Source organism: Colletotrichum karsti (genome assembly GCF_011947395.1).
Source record: "Colletotrichum karsti strain CkLH20 chromosome Unknown Scaffold16, whole genome shotgun sequence".
Taxonomy (NCBI): Eukaryota; Fungi; Ascomycota; class Sordariomycetes; order Glomerellales; family Glomerellaceae; genus Colletotrichum; species Colletotrichum karsti.
Genome location: NW_024065916.1, coordinates 12,016 through 32,909, shown reverse-complemented (window position 1 = coordinate 32,909; position 20,894 = coordinate 12,016). Strand labels below are relative to the sequence as shown.

Genomic DNA, 20,894 nt, shown 5'->3' with positions numbered 1-20,894 from the left:
ACCCCTGTTGCCCATTCTGGCAAGGTGACGCATGTCAGCCGCGCGTCCTTTTGATTGGGCCAGCCGCGACGGAATCTTGACTCGGGAGCATAGATTGATAACGGGACCGTGTGCCAACCTTTGATACCGCAAGTCCGTGTGGCGAACATTGGTGTCCTACGTCTATCATTTTCTTTTGCTTTAACCTTTCTTTTTCTCGTCATTCTACTCCAAAGGTCATGCATTCACGATGTACATAAAGACGATCCTGACGAGTTGCTCTCACCTGCTGATGACGCTATGCGTCGCGCAGGAGCAGCAGAAACCACTTGGGAAGACCAAGACGGATGAGACCGGGACTCCGGGTTGGCGGGTGGGCGGAGTCCGGGCACTCAACTTCTCGTCGCCGGCGCCGCACCTGTTCGCGTCGGCGTACGGACTGCTGCAGCAGTGGAGCAACACGGTGTTTCCGAACGGGCACACGATGGCGGCGGTCGAGGTGCCGGCTTTCACGCTGCTGTATCACGGGCGGATGGACGTGGAGGACGCGCCGAGTCCGGAGTGGCTTGCGTTTGATATGTGAGTTCTCTCGTATTTATCTTCGCTCTTATTCCATTACCCGTGTGTGTCTGTATTGAGATTGAGAAGGGCTGTGAGGATGAAAGAGCTTCGATCACGCATAGAACAACAAGGGTGAATATTGACGAACCCCCAGAGAAATGGCCTACGGCATCATGGGCAGCACCCGCCAGAGCTTCATGCTGAGCTACCAGACCACGCGGCCCGTGCGCGCGCTCTACTTCGACGGGGAGTCGGCGGCGCTGATGGGGCTGGGGCAGCTCGACACCCAGATGCTGCACCTCTACGGCAACGTGACGGGACCCGAGCGCAAGGGGGACAGGTGGTACGGGATGGAGCTCGAGTACGAGAGGGCGGCGGGGCTTTGTGACTGGTTGGACGAGAGGGGGCTCGGCGGGCCGGACGGGTTCGAGGGGGTCGTGAGGATGAATGCCGGGTTCGAGATGATCTGGTGCGATTTCGGGAGCGAGAGTCTCAGGTTGGTGAGTCGGGCGAATGTGACGGCGCCGCAGACCCGGAGTGTTGGGGGGAAGGGAGGGGAGATGCCAAGGGGGGAGAAGGCGGATAAGAAGGAGGAGGATGACGGGGAAGGGGAGCCGACTTCGGTGTACCCGCTCCCGCCGCAGCCGACGCGGACGGATCGGTCCAGGACCCCGACGAACCCGCCGGCGCCGCCGAACTGGCGCGATGTCATCGGCCCCGTGGACCGCGAGCCGTTCCTGCAGAGTCAGGGGTGGGGGTGGTTCGCGTCCGCGACGTGGCACTACGGGTCGTCCGGGTCGGGGCCGGGGAGGGGGGAGACGAGGGCGCGGGTGCTGTCGTGCGGGATCACGAGCTGGTACGCGCCGAGGTTCTGGGGGGCGATGGTGGAGGAGGAGCAGGAGAGGTTGAATCTCACCGCCGAGGGATACTGGGCTGGGGAGGGGGAGGAAGGGGATAGGAGGCTGGCGATGGATGAGTTGGGTAGGAGGCGGAGACTGCATCATCTCGAGGGGGCCTCGGAGGAGCTCGCGAAGGGGTTGAGGAGGGAGACGGAGGTGATGTTGAGGGATGCGTTGAGGGGTGAGGGGTGTAGCGGGATGGAATGGGTCGGGACCCTGGGGGAGATTGTGCAGAGGACTGCTGGGCACTTGATGGCCATGGAGCAGGCGGTGCGCTGGGGGGGGGACGAGGGGAACGTGACGGAGGTGAAGGAGTGGCTGTACCGGCTGAGGGGCCAGAGCCACATGTTCTTGGTGTCGTTCCTGGAGTATCCTCATGAGATTGACGGGGAGACGTGGGACGTTCGAGGACCGCTTTTCGGGGAGACGTATTCCAGGTGTCGGTATCGGTATACGAGGCTACTCTTCGACGTGTCACTCAGCTCTCGGGAGAGAGATCTGAGAGACGCGGTCGAGGAGGTCATGGGTGGGATCTGCAGTGTTTTGCTGGAGGTCGGGTTCGAGATTGAGAGGGCCTGGTACGCGCTCGAAGAGGGGGCTTCGTCTGAGCTGGTAAGTCTGGGCAAGCGGTGGGAAGACAACGTCAGGGAGCTGAGAGCGTGGGTTGGATGGGAGGGGGAGTTCATCAGGTGCGAGACGGTATGCGGATGGGACGAGCGGTGTTATATCCCCATGTGGCCATTGGTGAGGTCGGTAGGGGGTGACAGAAGGCCAAGACCGCCTCCGCCTGAACATGGTCCTGATGACGGGACGAAGCCGAGGCCGCCTGGACCGCCGCCGTATCGGGGACCCTGGAACGGTGGGAATCATACCCGGCCGGGACGGGGTCCGGTGTGGATGGTGAACGAGACGGATCTGTGGCAGCCCAAGTGTGTCAAGATGGAAGATATGATGCCGAGGCGAAGGTGAGGTTAGAATATCGAATTGGAAGGAGCAGGACATGCTTTTTTTTTTTTTTTGGCTCAGTGGGTGGACGGATCCTAGGAGTAGGCGTGTAGATTCCAAAGAAGATATGAGGCACATGATGATGCAAAGCACTTTGGTCTGATATCGTCCAACACCACATAATGGGTTGGACTTGCACCTTGGAAGGCACGGGGCTTCGAATTGAATTTGAACTTGACTTTTTGCTCGTCTGATCTGGCCCAACATTAGCCTGCTGTTTGGAGAGAAAGACCCGAGACGGACGACGTACCATTGTATAACATGAATAGTCTTCTGTCTCAACCGAGACATTTTTACTCTATAGCCGTTGCATACCCAAAGCCGATCCTCCGAAAACTCAATCATTCAGAAACTTGGAGTCACGAAGGCCTTCATGGCCTTGACCGCATCACCCTCGTGCGCCTTCAGCAGCTCCGTGGCCTTAGCCTTCGTAAGTTCGAGCTCGTCAACCTGGTGCAGTTTCTGTCAGCAAGTCCTTCCATGCTTATTGGGATGGATATCTGGTGCTGGACATCGTGGTGACGCCATCCAGACGAGTGTAGACTGACCAGCAGCGTGACGTCAGCCTGGTCGACCTTGACGTTCTTAACCTCCTTCTTAGCTGCGGTAGCACCACCGAGACCCTTGATTGCCGCCTGGGCAGCCTCGGCGTCTACCTTGTCCTCGGATGTATCGTCGCCGCGGGCGTCGAGGTTGGCGAGCGCGGACTGGGCCTTGCGGTCCTCGGCGGACTTGGCGGGCTGGACCTCCTCCTCGACATCACCGGCGGTGGCGCCCTCAACGACGGCGGGGGGCTGCTTCTCGGACATTTTCTGTGTCTGCTTTGTCTCGTTCGATCGGTCGTCTGGGATGAGGCTGTAGATGTCGGGTGCTAGGATGAGGCTGTGATGTTAGGTTCGCGGACTGTATCACGATGCGAGCTGAACGGACAGGGCAGACGGAATTTACGGTGGGGCAGAACCAAGGTGTGAGGTGGGGGCGGGGAGGGGACACTGGAGCTGGAGCTCTTCGCCTCAGGCCCAATGCTTCACCGACGGTGAGCCATCTTGGTAGGTCCGGTACGGTACGCCTCGGCATAAGGTAACAGGGCGACCTGGAAGGTGCAACTTGGAGCACTAGCTTCCGCAGGCTGGACGGACTGTCTGGTTCCTGAATGTTTGTTCATGGCGTATTTTGGCTATTTTCATTGGTCAATTTGAGATGCACCGTTGCAGGCCTTTTTTTCCCGCTCCAATTCATCCCCAAATTCGGCCACCTTGTCCATGCATTTGTCCGTTTGAATAAGATTGACTCACTATATTTTCCTTCCCTTCAAAAGAGTCATTGCTTGCGAGCTTCTTGGCTCCGTTTGCTTCACTCTCTTGCATCTTCTTCAAAACACAGTCTCTCCTGTTTCTTCGTTTGTCTTCCTCCTCGCTTACTCCGTCAAAATTGGGTGACCACACACAAACACCGCCATGTCTTCCTCCACAACCTGGTCGCCTGATTCCTGGCGGTCAAAACCCATCAAGCAGTCGCCCGCCTACCCAGACGAAGCGGCCCTCAAGAAATCTGTCAAGGAACTCGGACGCCTACCACCGATTGTACACCCCAAAGAGATCGTGGCTTTGAAACAGCACCTTCGTGATGTGGCCCTAGGTGAGGCCTTCCTGCTGCAGGGCGGCGACTGCGCCGAGCTCTTCGACTACTGCGAGCAAAATGCCATCGAGTCCAAGATCAAGCTGCTTCTGCAGATGAGTCTGGTTCTCATTTGGGGTGCCGACAAGCGGGTGGTCCGCATTGGACGCATGGCTGGACAGTACGCGAAGCCGAGATCGAGCCCGACTGAGATGGTGGACGGTGTGGAGTTGCCGTCCTTCCGTGGCGACATCCTCAACGGCTTCCACGTCGATGAGCGGACAATCGATCCTCAGAGACTCGTCAAGTAAGTTACTCTCACATGAGAATCATAGACATGCCAATTGACCACCCAAACAGGGCCTACCAATACTCATCGGCAACCCTCAACTACATCAGAGCGTCTCTCTCAACCGGCATCGCCGATCTCCACAGGCCGTTGGACTGGGGCCTCGGCCACGTCCGGGACCCGGAGCTCAAGAGGAAGTACTCCGAGGCCGTCCTCTCCCTCACCGACATGCTCCGCTTCCTGCACACCATCGGCGCCGACAAGAGCGACAAGCTCGACACCGTCGACCTCTTCACCAGCCACGAGGGCCTGCTGCTCGAGTACGAGCAGCCGCTGACCCGCCTCCTGGAGACGCCGCCGCCGCGACCCACACTCAACAGCAACCCCACCACGGCCAACGGCACCGAGACCACTACCAAGAAGGAGTACTACGACACGTCGGCGCACTTCCTCTGGATCGGCGACCGCACGCGGCAGATCGACGGCGCACACGTCGAGTTCTTCAGGGGCATCGCCAACCCCATCGGCATCAAGGTCGGCCCCACCACGCCGACGGACGACCTGCTCGCCCTGCTGCGCACGCTCAACCCGGACTGCGAGCCGGGAAAGATCACGCTCATCACGCGCTACGGTGCCTCAAAGGTGCGCGAGCTGCTACCCGCTCACATCAGGGCCGTTGAGGACAGCGAGTACCGCCGCTGCGTGGTCTGGCAGTGCGACCCTATGCACGGAAACACGGTCTCGACCGGTGGCGGCATCAAGACGCGGCGATTCCGCGACATCTTCGAGGAGCTTCAAGAGACGCTCCGGATTCACAAGGAGCAAAAAAGCTACCTCGGCGGCGTCCACCTGGAGTTGACCGGTGATGCGGTGACGGAATGCCTTGGTGGCAGCGAGGGCCTGGATGAGGATGATCTGTCGGCCAACTACACGAGTTTCTGCGATCCGAGGTTGAACGAGAAGCAGGCTCTTGAGCTGGCCTTCTTGATTGCGGACCATTACAGAAGTGAGAGAAGACCGGCCTTCTAGGCGGAGACATCAGACGAAGAAGAAAAAGTGAGGTTGAGGCATTCTGGGCATGACTTGGTCACTAAAAGTAGTCTTTTTTCCATTGAAATACCAGCAGGTTCATCGCATATCCTCATGAGTGTAGTCTCCTGCTGACGTGATTCGCACTGAAGATTCTGCTGCACATCTTATGTAGCTGTAGAAGCTGTATTCATTCTCATAGCTGTGCCACAGACTCGGGATAACTTTCCTGCTGCAGCCATCGAGCCGGTGTCGCAGGCCGCGGCTTCCCCTCGACAGCGCAGGTCAGGGCGCGCCGGACAGAAAGGAGTGGGGTGAGCCGCTGTGTCACTGTCAGCGCTCGCTCGACAGGGAAGTTTCAGGCGGATATCAGCGGGCCAACTGATAACATGCCCAGTGCGCCCTGTGGACGCCTTTCCCCAGTCCCGCACCTCAGCGATAAGGGGAGCGGGGCTTCCCCGCGGCGCCGGATGGGCCTCCCCGCGACCGGTGTAAGTACCTCTGGAGTCCCCTTTCTCCCTTGACAACTTCACCTTTTGACTTGCATCTCTCATAGTTCGAAGACTCCCATCTTATATCACTCGGAATAGGAGTCCCTCTCATCCGTGATCCCGTCAGCCACTCAATCAAATAGTCGAACAAGATGGTCTATCCCTTCGACTATCTCCAACACCGTCGCGATTGGTGGGACGACCCATGCCTTCACCCGAGTTGACCGAGGTCACTAACAACATCATTCATAGCAAATTCAAGCAGTCCGAACGAGCGGACAGAATCCGCCGTCTAACTGCCTACCATGGCCCTTTCTCATCCCAGGATCACCAGATTCTGGACAAGCCCATTGGTGAGCTGGTGCAGGACGTCCACAAGACCGTCCTGAAACCAATCGATATTCTCAAAACGTACGGCAAGGTTGCCCTCAAGGCCCATCAGCGCACGAATTGTCTCACGGAGATCATGATCTCGGATGCCGAGAAGTGGGTAGAAGACGGCTCCATCAACATGAAGGGCCCCCTTGCCGGCATCCCCGTGAGTCTGAAGGACACCATCGTGGTAGGGGGCTACGACACCACCGTTGGTTTCAGCAGCTTCGTGGGCAACAAGACGCCCGTCGACGGTCCCGTGGTGAGACTTCTAAAGGATGCCGGCGCGGTGCCGTACGTCAAGACCAACTTGCCCATTACCCTTCTCAGTTTCGAGTCCACCAACGACGTCTGGGGCCGTTGCAAGAACCCGCACAACACGGACTACTCACCCGGAGGTTCGACCGGAGGCGAGAGCGCGCTGCTAGCCATGGGCGGACGCATCGGTATCGGCAGCGACGTTGCGGGCAGCGTGAGGGCGCCGGCACATTTCTCCGGCTGCTACAGCCTTCGCTGCTCGACGGGACGGTGGCCGAAGCTGGGCTTCTGCACGAGCATGCCCGGTCAGGAGGGCGTGCCGTCGGTGTACAGCCCCATGACGAGGACCCTGGACGACCTAAGGTACTTCACTCGCGCAGTGGTCGGCATGGAACCGTGGAAGTACGACTACAGCGTGCATCCGCTTGAGTGGAGGGACGATGTTGAGAAGGAGTATCTCAAGAAGCCCAGGCTCAGGGTGGGAGTCATGCGCACCGATGGCGTGGTCGACCCAAGTCCGGCGTGCCGACGCGCTCTCGAAATGGTCGAGGTCGCGCTGCGCAAAGATGGTCACGAGATTGTCGAGATCAACCCTCCCTCGCCCTACGAAGCCCTCAAGACCGCATCTCTGGCGCTGAACGCCGACGGGTGCCAGATGTTCAACTCCTTCTTCCGCACCGGTGAGTGGAACGACCCGGGTGCCGCCCAGATGAAGTTCCTCATGAACATGCCCGGCCCGTTTCGGTATCTCTACTACCTGTGGGTGAAGTACGTTCGCCGCGACGACATCTGGGCCGGTCTGGTCCGGGACTGGCGCCCGCAGACGGCGTTCGAGAACTGGAAGCTCGTCGCGAAGAGAGAGGCGCACCGCCTCGACTGGTACAACTGGTGGAACAAGGTCGATGTCGATTTCCTCATCACTCCGCCCAACGCCACGCCTGCCGTTCCCCACGACGGTATGAAGGATGCATGCAGCAGCTGCGGATACACTTTTCTCTTCAACCTCGTGAGTCTTCTTTATTTCTTTGCGTTCGATGTATCGACTGACAGCTCTCCAGCTCGACTACACCGCCGGTGTTCTCCCCGTCACGCACGTCGACAAGGATCTCGACAAGCTCCCCGCCGACTTCAACATCAAGAAACTCAACGGCGTCGCCCAGGGCGCATACAAGCTCTACGACGCAAAGGCCATGCACGGTCTCCCCGTCGGCGTTCAGGTCGTGGGCAGGAGGTTGGAGGAGGAGAAGGTGCTTTCGCTGATGCAGAGGGTCGAGGACGCCTTGGGCGAGGACAAGTACAAGCTCCTCGAGATCGACTAGTTTCCTATATAGGAAGTCCGAATGGCGGGGTCGTTTTTGTCGGGGAGAGAAGATAGAAACCAGGGATATGACACACGGGTCAGCCGATTTCGCGACCGCCGTCTAATGCAAACCATCCTATTGGGGGTTCGACTCGTTCCAAGCCACGTTCGTTCTCACGGGTATAAATGCCATAATCATATTGTCAAGCTTCGGGTAGTCCCTGCCGAAGTCGAGTCGCCCGGGAGGTTTGGAGAGTGCGGGGCAACGTGCGGCCGTTGGAGCTGCATGGTCCGAGATCGGACTACTGTATGCCATCACTCTCAACCTCACCTCATCCGACGCGGTCTTGTGTAAGTCCAAGAACCGAGTATTAAAGCAGCTGAATTTCCGCAAGAGTGCCAAGTCTTTGACAAAACAATCAACGCAGCTTCTTCTCTACTCACACTCACGACGACCCCAATCACCATGGCCGAGCAGAAGAAGGACGACAAGTGGACGACCGAGGTAAATCTCAATTCACCCTTACCGGACAGTCCTGACTTAGACGATCACACAGGCGTACCAGCACTCCGCCTCCTTCGTGCCGAAGCTGGCGACCAAGGTCGTCGGATGGCTCGACGTCCAAAAGGACGACGTCATCCTGGACGTCGGCTGCGGTGGTGAGCCTTCTCTTCTTTCTCCTCCTTCTAGGGCCAAGGTGGACTCACACAAAGAGCAGACGGCATCCTCGACGTCGAGTTCGGCAAGATCCTCGCACAGGGCACCGGCTCCCTCCACGGCATCGACGCCTCGCCCTCCATGATCACCGCGGCCAAGAAACTCGTCTCGGACGCGGGGCTCTCCAACTGCGACTTCGAAGGTTTGCATTTTACCCCGATCTACTCCCATGCCTCCAGTCCTGTCCGTAACGCTAACGCATCTCGACTAAAAGTCCTCGACGCAACCAAAATCTCCACCTCAAAAACACCCTCCCTCCACACCCCAACCTTCACAAAAGCCTTCTCCAACGCCGCGCTGCACTGGATCCTCCGCCCGCCCGGCGCCCAAATCCCCGTCTTCACCTCCGTCCGCGACGCCCTCCTCCCCGGCGGCGTCTTCGTGCTCGAGATGGGCGGCCTCGGCTGCGTGTGCGAGATGCGCACGGCGCTGCTCATGGCCGTGGCGCGGCGCGTCGGGATGGAGAGGACCAAGGAGGTCGACCCCTGGTTCTTCCCGGACGAGGAGTGGCTGAGGAAGGCGCTCGAGGAGGAGGTCGGCGGGTGGAGGGTGGAGAGGATCGAGAGGGAGTGGAGGCCCACGATCGCGGATAAGGGCGGCGTGGAGGGGTGGTGTCGGCTGATGGGCAAGGAGCTGATCGATGCGGTGCCGGAGGGGGAGAGGGAGGATGTCGTGAGGGAGGTGAAGGAGGTTTTGGAGGAGGTCTGTAGGGTTCCCGGGGGCGGGCAGATGATTAGCTATGTGAGGTTGAGGTGTGTTGCGAGGAAGATCTAGACCCGTGCTGTTCTGCTATATGAAATACGGCGACAGTTCAGCAAATACAGCTGCTCATTGTACTAAGAGACTTCATGGTTGCCCTTGATGCGAAACTTGATTCATAACACGTGTATCTATTCTCGAAATATCTGTTGCAGGCACTTCCTTACGCTGCACTTGAAAACCTCAGTATGCGAACCAAGCCCTCCCTAAGACTGAAGAAGGAAAAGGGGATCTATAGAAAGGAAATCCTAACACTCTATATCTTTACCCCAAAGACAGCTCATCATGAGGACAACTTGTTAGCAACTTTCCGCGCCGCCTCCGCGCAAATGCTGGTGTCGAGGAGGCCCTTGCTCGCAGCATCAGACGCATCGTTGGCAATCTGGAGACACCTCTGAGCAATACCTATGTCCGTCGCGGCCTTTGCGCTTTTAACGGCAGCGATAGCTCTCCCGGCGGCCCTGTGCGTCTCATTCGCAGCCGCCCTTGCGCCATCAGACGCGGCCCTCGCCTCTGAGACCTCGACATCCGTGACAACAGGCTCGCGCTTCTCTTCTCGTGCACATTCAACTTCTTCCTCGGCACACTTTGCAGTCTCTTCAGCCTTCGAAGCAGACTTCTCGGCTTCGGCAGCCAGCTCCTCTGCCCTCTTAGCATGTTTCAGAGTGTCCGTAGCGATGTGCCGAGCTTCACGCGCGTTGTTCCATGTCTGGAGACACAGCTTGAGCCAGGATGTTGGCTTCGAAGAATGCAAAACGTTTGAGGGCATTCGGACCACGGTCTCCTTGTAGAGACAGTCGTTCAACGGATCCCAGCTGCATAACACAGCACGCAACATACCGCCCTCTCTGCCAGCTAGCAAAGCGACGGACGGGGGCCTCTCGGCAGCAAATATCGTGACAGAGAACTCCCCCAGGTCGACCAGTGTGAAAACCCGCTGCCCTTTCATGAGAAGCTTTCTGATCTTGTCGTCGTGGTTTCCCAACCCGTGCGACTTCTTTTCGATCCACTCCGGCTTGCCGTGTAGATAAGCACGGTTATCGGGATCCAAGTCGTCGTCGTCAGTGAAGATGCGTGATGCAGATGGGGAATATTCCAGTCGGTTGACGACTACGCCGAATATGTGTCTCTCCAACTCTTCGAGCGGCATGACGCCTTCAAAGCCCACCAGGCAAGGCTTACATTTGGCGAACGCTTGCGCAAAGATCTTCTTCGAAATGAATGGAATCGCCACAGCCATCAAATACCCAAGCCCCAAAGAGACAATCGTGAGAATGACGAAGAACTTTTCCGTCGTGGGCGTGGATGTCCGCAAGGCCCGGGAGGAAATCATGGACAACGACAAGCTCGAAACTTCGCCGTCGTCGGAACGCACCATGTCGGAGAAGTGGCGGATGAGTATGATGCCCAAGACGCCTTGCACCGCCAGCGCAGTCACCCCGAGCGCCCCGAACACGAGGGTCCGGGTTATCGTCCTCCACATCCCGCCACGTTCGCCCGAGACCAGCACCTCGGGGAAGTCTTTCCACCTGATGTTTATTGCGTGACAGTTGTCGATGAAGACAGTCTGGTCTTCCTCTGCGATGCCGACTACCTCGCAGAGCGGGGTAATGTGGTGGACGAGAGTGCCGTATGTATCAGGTTCACAGAGGTTCGTCCACACCATGTCATCCGAGGCATGCAGAGGAATGTCGTTGTCTTCCCTGTGGCGCGGGAGAAGGCTTATGAGGCGCTCGATTATCTCGTCGCTGTCGTTCTTGACGGATAAATGGGCTAGCGTCTGGAACAGGGTGGGATTCTCGTGGTCTCGTTTGTCCACACGAAAGCGGAGGAGGCCCATGGCTGCGTAAGCTAGGTCCGAGAAGGTGTTTTGGTTGCCTCGGTTGCGTGAGCTCAGAGCGTGGAAGACCACGGGGAGAAGCTCTAGTGTGCTCATGAACACAAGTCCAGAAAAATACTCGGCGAGCAGGCGGGTGGAAGTACCGCCTTCCTCTTGGGTCCTTCCACGATCGATATCCCAGCATTGGGCAGTCATCTCAATCTTATTGAGAGACTCGATCGACGAATCCGAAACAGACAGCCCATTACCATAGTCCCACGGACAGAAGAGCACTGACTTGTCCGGCGCAAGCAGACCTTCGAGGAAAGTCCACATGCGCTTGCCCCATTCTTTCTTGAAAGTGACCGAGTCGGGAAGCGCCGTGGAGCCTGGATATATAACAGCAACTCGGCCTGAGCTTCGCACAATGTCGCAGAGGGTGTAGATCTCATAGTCTGTTATGGCATCTCCCAACTCTTTTGACATCTTCTCGGCTCTCTTCTGTCTCGAACTCGTGAAGCACCAGTCGTCAAGATAGATGGCGCCGAACTTCTCCCTGTCCGCCAATCGCTTTGCCGTTTCGAGGTATTTCTCCTTATCTTCTCTGGTCTTTGACCCGATGTGACTGATGAACAGATACTTTGGTCGAACATTCTTGTCGATCATCCTCTCTACTTCCCATTGTCCGTTGCTCTGCTTCACCAGCAGCTTTGTCGGGTACTCGAGGCGTTTTCGGACATCCAGGGGAGGTGATGAGAGCTCGTTCGGCTTCGAGCTTGTCGGATCTTGGTTTCTTGAATGGCCAGGTTCCATATCGAGTTTATTGATGGTAAATTTGGGCCACTGCTGGCGAAGACCTATGAACCCCGAGAATTGAGCGTCGCCTGACGAGGTTTCCCACATGAGTGAATCTGGGCCAAAGATCGCCAAGATAACGAGTAGCGGGAAGGCAACCAGGAGGACACGCAGAATCGTGTTGATGAATCGAATGGCTGCCCATAGGTGAGAGAGCCTTGTTCGATCGGAAGTTGTAGTCTGTTCGGAAGGTGCTAGAGCCCATCGGCACAAGCGCATCGACATCGGTATGTTGCCACCGATTTCCTCAGAAATCCAGTCTTTTTGGTTACTGTTGCACTCTTTTTCGATCTTGTGCGCCGAAGTCTGAACTCTCAACTTTCGGGGTTGGAAACGAGTCGGGCTTAGATAATAGGCGTTGTTATCTGAGCCCCAGCAGACTGGTTTGAGATGACTATCGTTGGACTCCCTTTGAGCTAGATTCGAAATTTCGTCTTCATCCTTTGGTGGGACGGATCCCTCCTGTGCCGAGCGTGCAATCCGAATCGACGGAAGTCCTTGGCCATTTTCGGCATCGGAGGGGGTTGTTGGGCCCGGAGTTTTGCTTGACATCTTCTGTCAATAACTGCAACATCGTTAGACAAGCTATCTCGCAGAAGCTAGAACCAAGGTCGTAAAACTTGCCTCTTGCAACCGGGAAATCAAACTTGTCGTGGGCGACGCCGGTTGCGACTTGCAGTTGATAGGCAGTGACGTCCGTGTATCGCGCGGCAGTGGTGGATTCACTTGGCGAAGCAAAATAAGACAAAATTTTGACAGTGTGATTCTGGCTTCTTAATAATGCGAAAGCTTCGCACGGGGCAGCTTTGAGGTCGATTCTAGGTGGCGGTGGGGGGCTCGAATCGCCTCGTGCCTCGTGTGTAACCGAGCAAGCGTGCCATTGCCGTAAAACATGGTGCTTTTGTTGCGAAAGAATCCTTCAGCTGAGCTACAATATTCAAACCTAAGGCGCGAGCGGGAAAAGTAAAACAAAGTCGTTATCCGTGGCTGAAGTAGCACGCCTAACAAAAGCACCTAGCAAAGGCGTGCGCGGCGATGCGGTTCGAAGACTGGACGTTGGAGGAGTCATATCAAGGCAATGAAACTGTTGGTTCGTACAGGCTGGTGTGTTGAGGGACTGAGCTTCCTTGTAAGCCGGAGTCCGGACTCCTTGCGGGTGACTCCTTCCTTGATAACCATCAGCAGCTGATTATCACAAGCTTTTTCCATTTCATTTAGAAGGGGCTCTTGTGCCACATACCTATTGCGGCAAGTTAATTAGCCTTGCTGCGATTTCAAACATTGTTCGAGGCGGATCTCGTTCCTGCATCTTTCGGGGGCACATCATGATCCACTCGGTGCTGCATAGCAAAGCACACTTGCGCTCCTGTCTCATCGTTCACTAGCCCCGATGCAGCGGGCGCGCATTTGAGCACGCGTTGCACCCAACGTAGTGTTCTGCGACCACTGGATGCAGTGAAGCCTCACCCAATGCAACAAATTAGCCTGGTAGCCTAAATGGACCTCAAGCTTATTAACGACTCCGTCCGCCTCGCGGTTTGCCTTGCCGGGAGAACGCGCTAACGCGAAGCAATGGAAGACATCACAGCCTGGATATGTGCTGGTGAGTCATTTGGAACTAAGATCTAGGTTACAATCAACGCGCCTCGATAAGGACGCTAGAAGTGGGATATGTTAGGGAACGAGAGGCTGGTGAGGCATCCGACGAGTCCCTCTGATATTCCATTTCCAGCCTTCGGGGTCCGTGGTAAGATATCAAAGATCACAGAAAAGTGAAAATCTGACGACAGTGAAGATTCGGTGAGTGTGGGATATGATGGGCGATGTATGCAACCGGAGACTCCGGAAGCCCAGTCAGCCCCGGAGGCTGTGCTAAGGTTGACGATGGAAATGACAGCCCCAACTTTGAAGTGTGCTCAGTCTGTTTTATATCTTGTGTAAGAAATAACTTGAAATTCCAAGAAAACCTTTCGACAAAGCCATTTTTTGGTTCCCGCGACTCACATTAAATAAGTCCCTGAATTATGACACAGAATCTCTTTTCGATGGAGAACACGGAAACTATGGCGCCGCGGCATATCGCGAACTTATCGGCATCAGCTGCTGGTATGGGTACCAGCCGAAGCACAGCAATGTCGACCACTGGGCCGTCAGCAAGCGACTGGGAGATTCACAGAGAGGAAATCACCAGTCTGTACCAAAGCACGACGATGGACAAGCTGCGCAGTAAAATGGAGAAGAAATACAACTTCAAAGCATCGTAAGTCCTTTCGCGACTTTCAATTCCGGACCTGTGAACTTACTTAATTGATGAACCTAGGAAGCGAGTGTTCGAGACAAGATTTCGCAAATGGGGCTTGTACAAGAACATGTCTAAAGCAGTCAAGGCAGTGGCGATCGCCAACTTGAGTTCCGACACACCTAACACTCGACAAACAGCCTTAGCCAATCCACAACATCGGAAAAGAATTATCAGGCACCAGATGAGCTTTTTGAAAGAGATACAACGACTGCTAAGAGTCCTGGAAGAGCCATACACAAATCATGGCCTTTCCGACGCGTTGCCGGGCGCCATGAGCTTCGCTGGCGCTGCTAGCACACCCATACCGCCGGCACCAACCGACGACCTCAGGACGAGGAGGCGGGAAGAAATCCTCAAGTGCGTGGACGCCTGCTGTCGGTTGCAACAGGGCAATAGAGCTGAACTCGATAACGTCCTTGGCGTGGGGGCCAGCAACGACATGGGCCCAGCACCTCAATCATTCTGGGATGACGTCAAACATGCCATCTATTTCACCAAAATCGGATCCAAGACACCGCCAAGTCGTGGTTCGATCGAAGAGGTCCTGAACTTCGAAACATCACGATTCATCTCTTTTGAGTTTGTCTGGGAGCTTTTTGCTACACTATCTCCCATCAACACTGCGACCTGCGCCGATCTACGACAACGGATGCTGGCATCCTTTCTGGCATCCTTGAAGACAAAAGTACCTGAATTACACCCCATTAGGAAGCTGTGCGCTCTTTTATTCTGCAGTGCCGATGACAACGACATATCAGAAGTCTCACTTTCCAGAGCAAGAGACAACTTCAACCAGAAATTGGGGCATAGTCATCCGGCGTCATGTTCTCTCCAGCGGCTCATCATCGGTACGGCTAGACGAAACAAAAAGCTCTCCATCGCCGAGGCCGCGGCACGAGATCTTTACACCAAGGTCCGCTCATCCGGCCCACACACGACTCTAGCTCGCCTGTGTGCCCGCACTCTATCCCATGTTCTTATAGATATGGGGAAACTTGACATGGCAAGAGCTTACTGTCTGTCTGTTATCCAGCATACATCTTCATGGAAACAAAAGCCGCGTGACAAGTTTTCTGTTCAGTCATTGGAAGATCTAGCAAAAATCGAGAAACTTGACGGCAAACTAGGCCTCAGTTTCCACTATTTGCTGCAGGCAAAGACCGGTGCTGAGATTCTATGGCCAGGACAACCCGCACTGAAACATATGGAGGAGAAACTTGCTTCGAAGACATATGCGTCTTTGTCGTGTGTGTCCTCTATGAACAGCGTCCAGGTATTTGGGTAGAGAAATGATACAACGGTACGATGAGCGGGAGCCTGCCTGAACCTTTTGTTTTATGAGTATATTCATTTCCGAATGTCATTATTTGAAGACAGACGTGGATAATGCTGGGTAAAAATGAAATACGTCACAATGCCCTCTCTCATTTAAAATGCAGGATCTGCCGTTACCAACTAAACTTGAGTATCAGAACATATCCCTGAGAAATGTTTTCAAGTTTCGGTACCTTGATCCCGACCGAAATCGGTGACTATGGATCTATTCCATTCACATTGGCACTCTCAATTCAGGGTGATAGATGAGTCTCACAAAGTTTGACAAAGAATGCGATTTTCTATCGCAATGCGAAACATTCATGTTCATCATTTTCACCATTTTCAAAGTCTCCCCTCGCAAATCATCCGTGAATGATGTCTAAAAGACACCAATACTCTAACAACAATTTTCAAGTTATAAGTCAAACCAACAGCAACCTAAATGAGCGACTAAATGTCCCCAAGACACAAGAATACAATGCACGCGGCGGCGTCCGCCATCATCCAAACAAATCGAGACCGACTCCGAACAACATCTAGTTGAATAAGCCATCATGAAGTCGAACCTCCGCAGCAGGTCGAGTTGCACAGAGCGCCCTTAGCGAGGTTCAATCACGGCTCCGGTAACACTCCAGTGAACAACATTGTCACCGTCGACCCAAAGGCGAGAACCACCACGTTCGTTCACGCGGGCTCCGTCGCGGACGTACGCCTTGGGATCGTAGTCTTCCCACTCGTCAAAGACCCTTGCGATCAAATCCTCGTTGACCTTTTTCATGACAGCCGGGGAATCGGTTTCTTCAGGCAGGGGAACGATGATCATGACGCGTGGGTCTGAAAGGTCCATGGCCTCGAAAAAGGGGGTCAGCTGGTCCTCCCATCCGAGCGCCGAGATGTGCGCGAGAAACTTGTCGTTATCATCGTCCTGCGGGGTCTTGTTGTAGACGACGATGGCGATACAGCTCGCAAGGCCATCGGTCTCTGCAGCAATCTATGGTTAGTCGATTGCAACCCGCGTTTGACAGTGTGCTGAATGCCACTGGGAAAATAAGAAGTCTGCCAGGAGAATTTCTTACTAATTGATCCGCCACGGCCAACCTTGTCGAAATCTCGCATATCAACGTTTGGGACATCGTCCCCCACTGGCCACTCGACGTAGCCATTTTGTCTCTTGTCATTGTGCGAGGCCACTGCGCGCTGATATTCGGCGACGGCTGGGCTTGGAGATCTTTAGTTCGAATTATGTTAGTCTGACGGACTACGTATGCATATCATTGGAGGTAAAAGACACTTACCGGGCCACGCGGATTGGCTCAGCCAAGGACTGGACCGCGAAGAGGCCCAGAAGGAAAATGGACTTCATGAGCTGCATTTTGATGAAGTATGCCGTGGTTTTCTAGATTCAGAATGTCTAATATGCTGGTAAAGCTGATGTAGATGGATCGATGCAGTGATTGTGTTCGAATTCCTGCAGAAGTTGCGATGGCTTGAGTAAATCTGCTGTGTTTATATTGCTCTGTTCGAATTCATTCAATGAAGGGACAATCCAGACATTATATACATCGTAGATTTCAGCGCTTCTAAGTTTCTATGTTCATTCTATGGCATTGATCAAGAGCCCAGCCAGCCGACTGCGGGCACAAACGAATCACCAGCATAATGAAGTCGCCGGTCGAAGCATGAATGTATCTGCAGTGTCGTGTGAAGTTGACAGCGGCGAGAATACCAAATGATCACATCGCTCGCTAAGGTAAATCTTTCAATGAAGTCTATTTGAGGCAGAAATCCTTCATCGCCCGGAGACATTGAGTCTGAGTCCTGGAAATGGTAATGATGCCGAAAGGAGAAGTCGACCGCGTGTGAGTCTCATGAACGAAAGTAATCACCACCAACTTCCCAAAAAGGCAAGAAGAAATAGATGCATTGTATTCACGGCGAGTTCTCTGGCGACGCGTTGGCGCAACGAAGTCGGCGGGATATCATCCATAGAAATCAGCTTCCCGCCCCGAAGATGCATACTGCCGAGTCTGCCCGCCCCCAGCTCCGCCCCCGCCTCTGTCCCGTCCGCGCTCTTCGCCCGGTCTGACAACCACACGTGATTACTCCAACCAACGGGCTGACATATAAGATATGTGCTGAGAACCATCTCGCTTCTCCATTCACTCATCGTGTTTTTGATTTCCGCTCATCTGACTCTGGTCAACCTCTACACGCCTATCTCAAATTCCACGCACAGTCATTCTTCAAGATGACAACGTATAATCTCACAGACCACAGACCCTTCCGCACGGGAAACGAACTAGATCTCGAACCCCACGGCATCACACGATTTTACTCTCCAGACCACCCGTTAATGCAACAACTATGTGATGCGTGCGCCCACGGTCGCCTGGAAGAGGTTAGAAAACTAGTCAGGCAATGGAAGAATGCAGGCCCAGCAGCCACGCCGCCCCCAGGACCCCCGGAGTACCCAATTGGTACTCTAGAGCCTATACTCTTCTTCGCAATTCGACAACAACAAGTCGAAATTGTGTCGTATCTACTTGATGAGGGTATGCATGTTAGCGTACTAGCCGAGCAGGAAGCTGTCGATTCTAAATGCCGACCAACTATGTGGCAGGCGTTCCTGGACCACGGCTGGGACATCAACCGCCCATATAGTACCGCTGATCCGCCCACTTTGGCGTACGTCCTCTTGTTACTTTCAGAGTTTACGATAGGCTGACCAGAACATCCTAGATGGATACTAGAAGACAAAGAACTAGTCGAGTGGTTCCTAGCCCATGGCGCCAACCCAAACGCCGAGGCCCGGTACGGCTGGACTCCCTGGCTGCGCGCCATTGTGTGGGCACCGTTGGAGATCGTCAAATTGCTCCATGAAGCAGGTGGCAGATTGGATCTGGCCGTTCCGTACGTATGCTATGGGAGGACGAGTCCAAACCATGCCGCAAAGTTCCCAGATCGGATGGACGTGTTGCAGTATCTTCTTGATGCCGGCGCCGATATAGATGCGCGCATGTGGTCGCACAACCGCTATGGTCGTATGAGCCACTTCGATTTCGGCTCAGCTGTGAATATAGCGGTGTATTGCGGGAAAGACGACATCGTCGAGGAGCTGCTCCGTCGCGGCGCCCGCACGGATATTGCGGCGGACAAGATGGTAGATGATGGTTCTACGGCCCTGGAATTCGCGAAGAAACGTGCGCCACACTTGGTTTCTAGGTTAGAGGAGCGTAGAAGGCAGGAAAACGAGGGAAATCATAAGCATCAAGACGGATCATAAATTTCTTCTGGGCGGAATACACAGCCTAATAGCACGATTAGCCTGTCAGGTTGGTCTCGACAAGAAACTTGATGCCTGTCGCATGCTACTTATGAGTATGATTAGTCTATTTCTCTTCTCCTGGATGGCTCTACGCTTACAGACCAATATTTCCCTGAACTATTCTAGCTGAAGAAGAGCTTCCGCCGACAGTGTGAAGCTTACCTCTCGATATCTCATGTATTTTCAAAAGCCTGCTTTAGAGATCCACTGCCTATGCACGAGTTGACATGAAGTCCACCACAAAACATTCGAACTCATGCGAGAGGGGAGAATCTACATCAGATTCATGTTTTTCAGGTGAAAGAAGTCAAACACTAGCACAAGATAATAGACCTTTTATCAGATTAAGACCTCCTTTCTCATCTAAATCTAGCTTGAGCAAAATTATACACTCCAAGAACTTTGAACCATTCCATTGATTCTAATGTGAAGACTCCGTCACGATCTTCGTCTTGATGGGGAGGGTCGATGCAAACTACCGAAAACTCAGGGTATATCTCCTTTCTGTCATTCAATTTCCCCGCACCTCTCACGGTCTTCAGGCCGTTATGTCCGGCCATCAGTCGAAGGCATACCAAACCAGGACCAGTCAAGGTTTGAACCATAACAGGGACAATTCCGGCAGCCAATAGCGTCTGTAAGTCTGGTGTCACATCAATGGAGAAGCCACCGTACCCTGTGGGCTGGTTAAATGCTCCTTGAAACGGACCGCTTGTCTTGAGTGGACTGTGAGTCAATGATAAAAGAAACATAAGAACATCCTGTTGATCCATCCCAGTAACATCAGCTACCTCTTTCACCGTTCGGCAAGTTACGCGGCGTAACAGGAAGTCCCGCCAGCTCCAGTCGGAAACTCTGATATTTTTGGCCACTAGTAGACCAAAACCGCCAATAATCCATGAAAACATGGTTAGATTGAATGGGTCGACTCCAGGTACTCTCTCACCGACGAAAAAGCCACAGAGAAGGCCCCCGACAACCAAAATAGCGGCGAATGAGAGAGTAAAGCCGACGTACACGTGACAGTTGATTATGATGGAATCTTCCTTGATCATCCAGGTTTTGGTGATGTTTTCCAACTCTTCTCGCTTATTCAGTGCCTTCAAGAGAGTTTGATCTGTCGAATGTGATCCGAGTTGTGTTGAATGTAATCTTCGGAGGGGATTGTGACGTATGTTCGCCAGAAAAGAAGTCGCGACAGTAGACGCAACTTTGAGCCCATGTTGGTGATCTGATTCAGATGTATCCCTCCATATTGTGAGTGATTCATCAGTCTTGGACTGAGTCGACTTCAGCCTCACAAACCCATAGAAGTTGGAGCGAGGTTCGATATTGATAGGCCTGCCGAATGCTGGGAGGGTACTGATCGTCTGCAAGCATTCTGCAAATCCATGCCCAACCTTCGAATTGGAAAGAGCCAAGGGGATACTGATGACAATGAAGTCAAGTATCGTGAGCAAAGGTTGGTTTTGCGATCTACAGCGAGGAGCGTCGCCGGAAGGCCAATCGAAGTCCAAGGTGAAGTGGGCAAAAGTTTCGAAGGTGCCCGACCGTGTTTCAGGGTTTCTAGGTACAAGAGGCAAGCAATCTCTGTTGCAGTACGTGCTATAGTGGCTAGAGACCTAATAGGGGTAGAGTAGCGTAGCTATCCCTAGATATATATAGAGGGCGTTATGCCTACCTCTTATAGCCCTAAGGAAGTTAAGTAATATACTTATAAGTTTATATATATCTATTATTAATAGGTTATAAGCCTAGGGGGCTATATATATTAAAGCTAAGTAACCTACTATATTATATAACGCTAGAAACCCCTAATAAGCCCTTATACTTTAGAAATTATACTCTAGAATCTCTAATATACTAAATATATCTACTTAGACCCCTTATAGTATTAAAAACTCTATTATAATATAATACTATAGTAATATTACTTAAGTAGCCTCTAAAATACTAGAAAATATCCTTACTAAATATATTATAAGACTTATAATAGATA

General features: G+C 53.8%; 7 protein-coding genes across 7 annotated transcripts; 4 read left to right on the top strand and 3 right to left on the bottom strand.

Annotated features, from left to right (window-relative positions):
• Positions 1 to 229: 229 nt before the first annotated feature.
• On the top strand, positions 230 to 2,343 carry CkaCkLH20_05545 (uncharacterized protein; the record flags this gene model as incomplete). Its single annotated transcript, XM_038888263.1, has 3 exons — positions 230 to 558; positions 695 to 2,138; positions 2,197 to 2,343. The coding sequence occupies 3 exons, from the start codon at positions 230 to 232 to the stop codon at positions 2,341 to 2,343; spliced, it is 1,920 nt and encodes a 639-aa protein (XP_038746160.1).
• Positions 2,344 to 2,789: 446 nt separating this feature from the next.
• Positions 2,790 to 3,253, bottom strand: CkaCkLH20_05544 (uncharacterized protein; the record flags this gene model as incomplete). Its single annotated transcript, XM_038888262.1, has 2 exons — positions 2,790 to 2,894; positions 2,993 to 3,253. 2 exons carry the CDS (start codon positions 3,251 to 3,253, stop codon positions 2,790 to 2,792), a joined length of 366 nt encoding a protein of 121 aa, XP_038746159.1.
• Positions 3,254 to 3,901: 648 nt separating this feature from the next.
• CkaCkLH20_05543 (amidase) lies at positions 3,902 to 7,819 on the top strand (the record flags this gene model as incomplete). The annotated part of the gene is made up of 5 exons (XM_038888261.1): positions 3,902 to 4,368; positions 4,422 to 5,356; positions 5,777 to 5,870; positions 6,123 to 7,506; positions 7,559 to 7,819. The coding sequence occupies 5 exons, from the start codon at positions 3,902 to 3,904 to the stop codon at positions 7,817 to 7,819; spliced, it is 3,141 nt and encodes a 1,046-aa protein (XP_038746158.1).
• Positions 7,820 to 8,266: 447 nt separating this feature from the next.
• On the top strand, positions 8,267 to 9,292 carry CkaCkLH20_05542 (uncharacterized protein; the record flags this gene model as incomplete). Its single annotated transcript, XM_038888260.1, has 4 exons — positions 8,267 to 8,305; positions 8,358 to 8,460; positions 8,520 to 8,660; positions 8,733 to 9,292. 4 exons carry the CDS (start codon positions 8,267 to 8,269, stop codon positions 9,290 to 9,292), a joined length of 843 nt encoding a protein of 280 aa, XP_038746157.1.
• A 268-nt stretch (positions 9,293 to 9,560) lies between these two features.
• CkaCkLH20_05541 (uncharacterized protein) lies at positions 9,561 to 11,999 on the bottom strand (the record flags this gene model as incomplete). The annotated part of the gene is made up of 1 exon (XM_038888259.1): positions 9,561 to 11,999. The coding sequence occupies one exon, from the start codon at positions 11,997 to 11,999 to the stop codon at positions 9,561 to 9,563; it is 2,439 nt and encodes an 812-aa protein (XP_038746156.1).
• A 4,169-nt stretch (positions 12,000 to 16,168) lies between these two features.
• Positions 16,169 to 16,942, bottom strand: CkaCkLH20_05540 (uncharacterized protein; the record flags this gene model as incomplete). Its single annotated transcript, XM_038888258.1, has 3 exons — positions 16,169 to 16,551; positions 16,647 to 16,798; positions 16,866 to 16,942. The coding sequence occupies 3 exons, from the start codon at positions 16,940 to 16,942 to the stop codon at positions 16,169 to 16,171; spliced, it is 612 nt and encodes a 203-aa protein (XP_038746155.1).
• A 1,239-nt stretch (positions 16,943 to 18,181) lies between these two features.
• On the top strand, positions 18,182 to 18,853 carry CkaCkLH20_05539 (uncharacterized protein; the record flags this gene model as incomplete). Its single annotated transcript, XM_038888257.1, has 2 exons — positions 18,182 to 18,255; positions 18,310 to 18,853. 2 exons carry the CDS (start codon positions 18,182 to 18,184, stop codon positions 18,851 to 18,853), a joined length of 618 nt encoding a protein of 205 aa, XP_038746154.1.
• Positions 18,854 to 20,894: the final 2,041 nt, after the last annotated feature.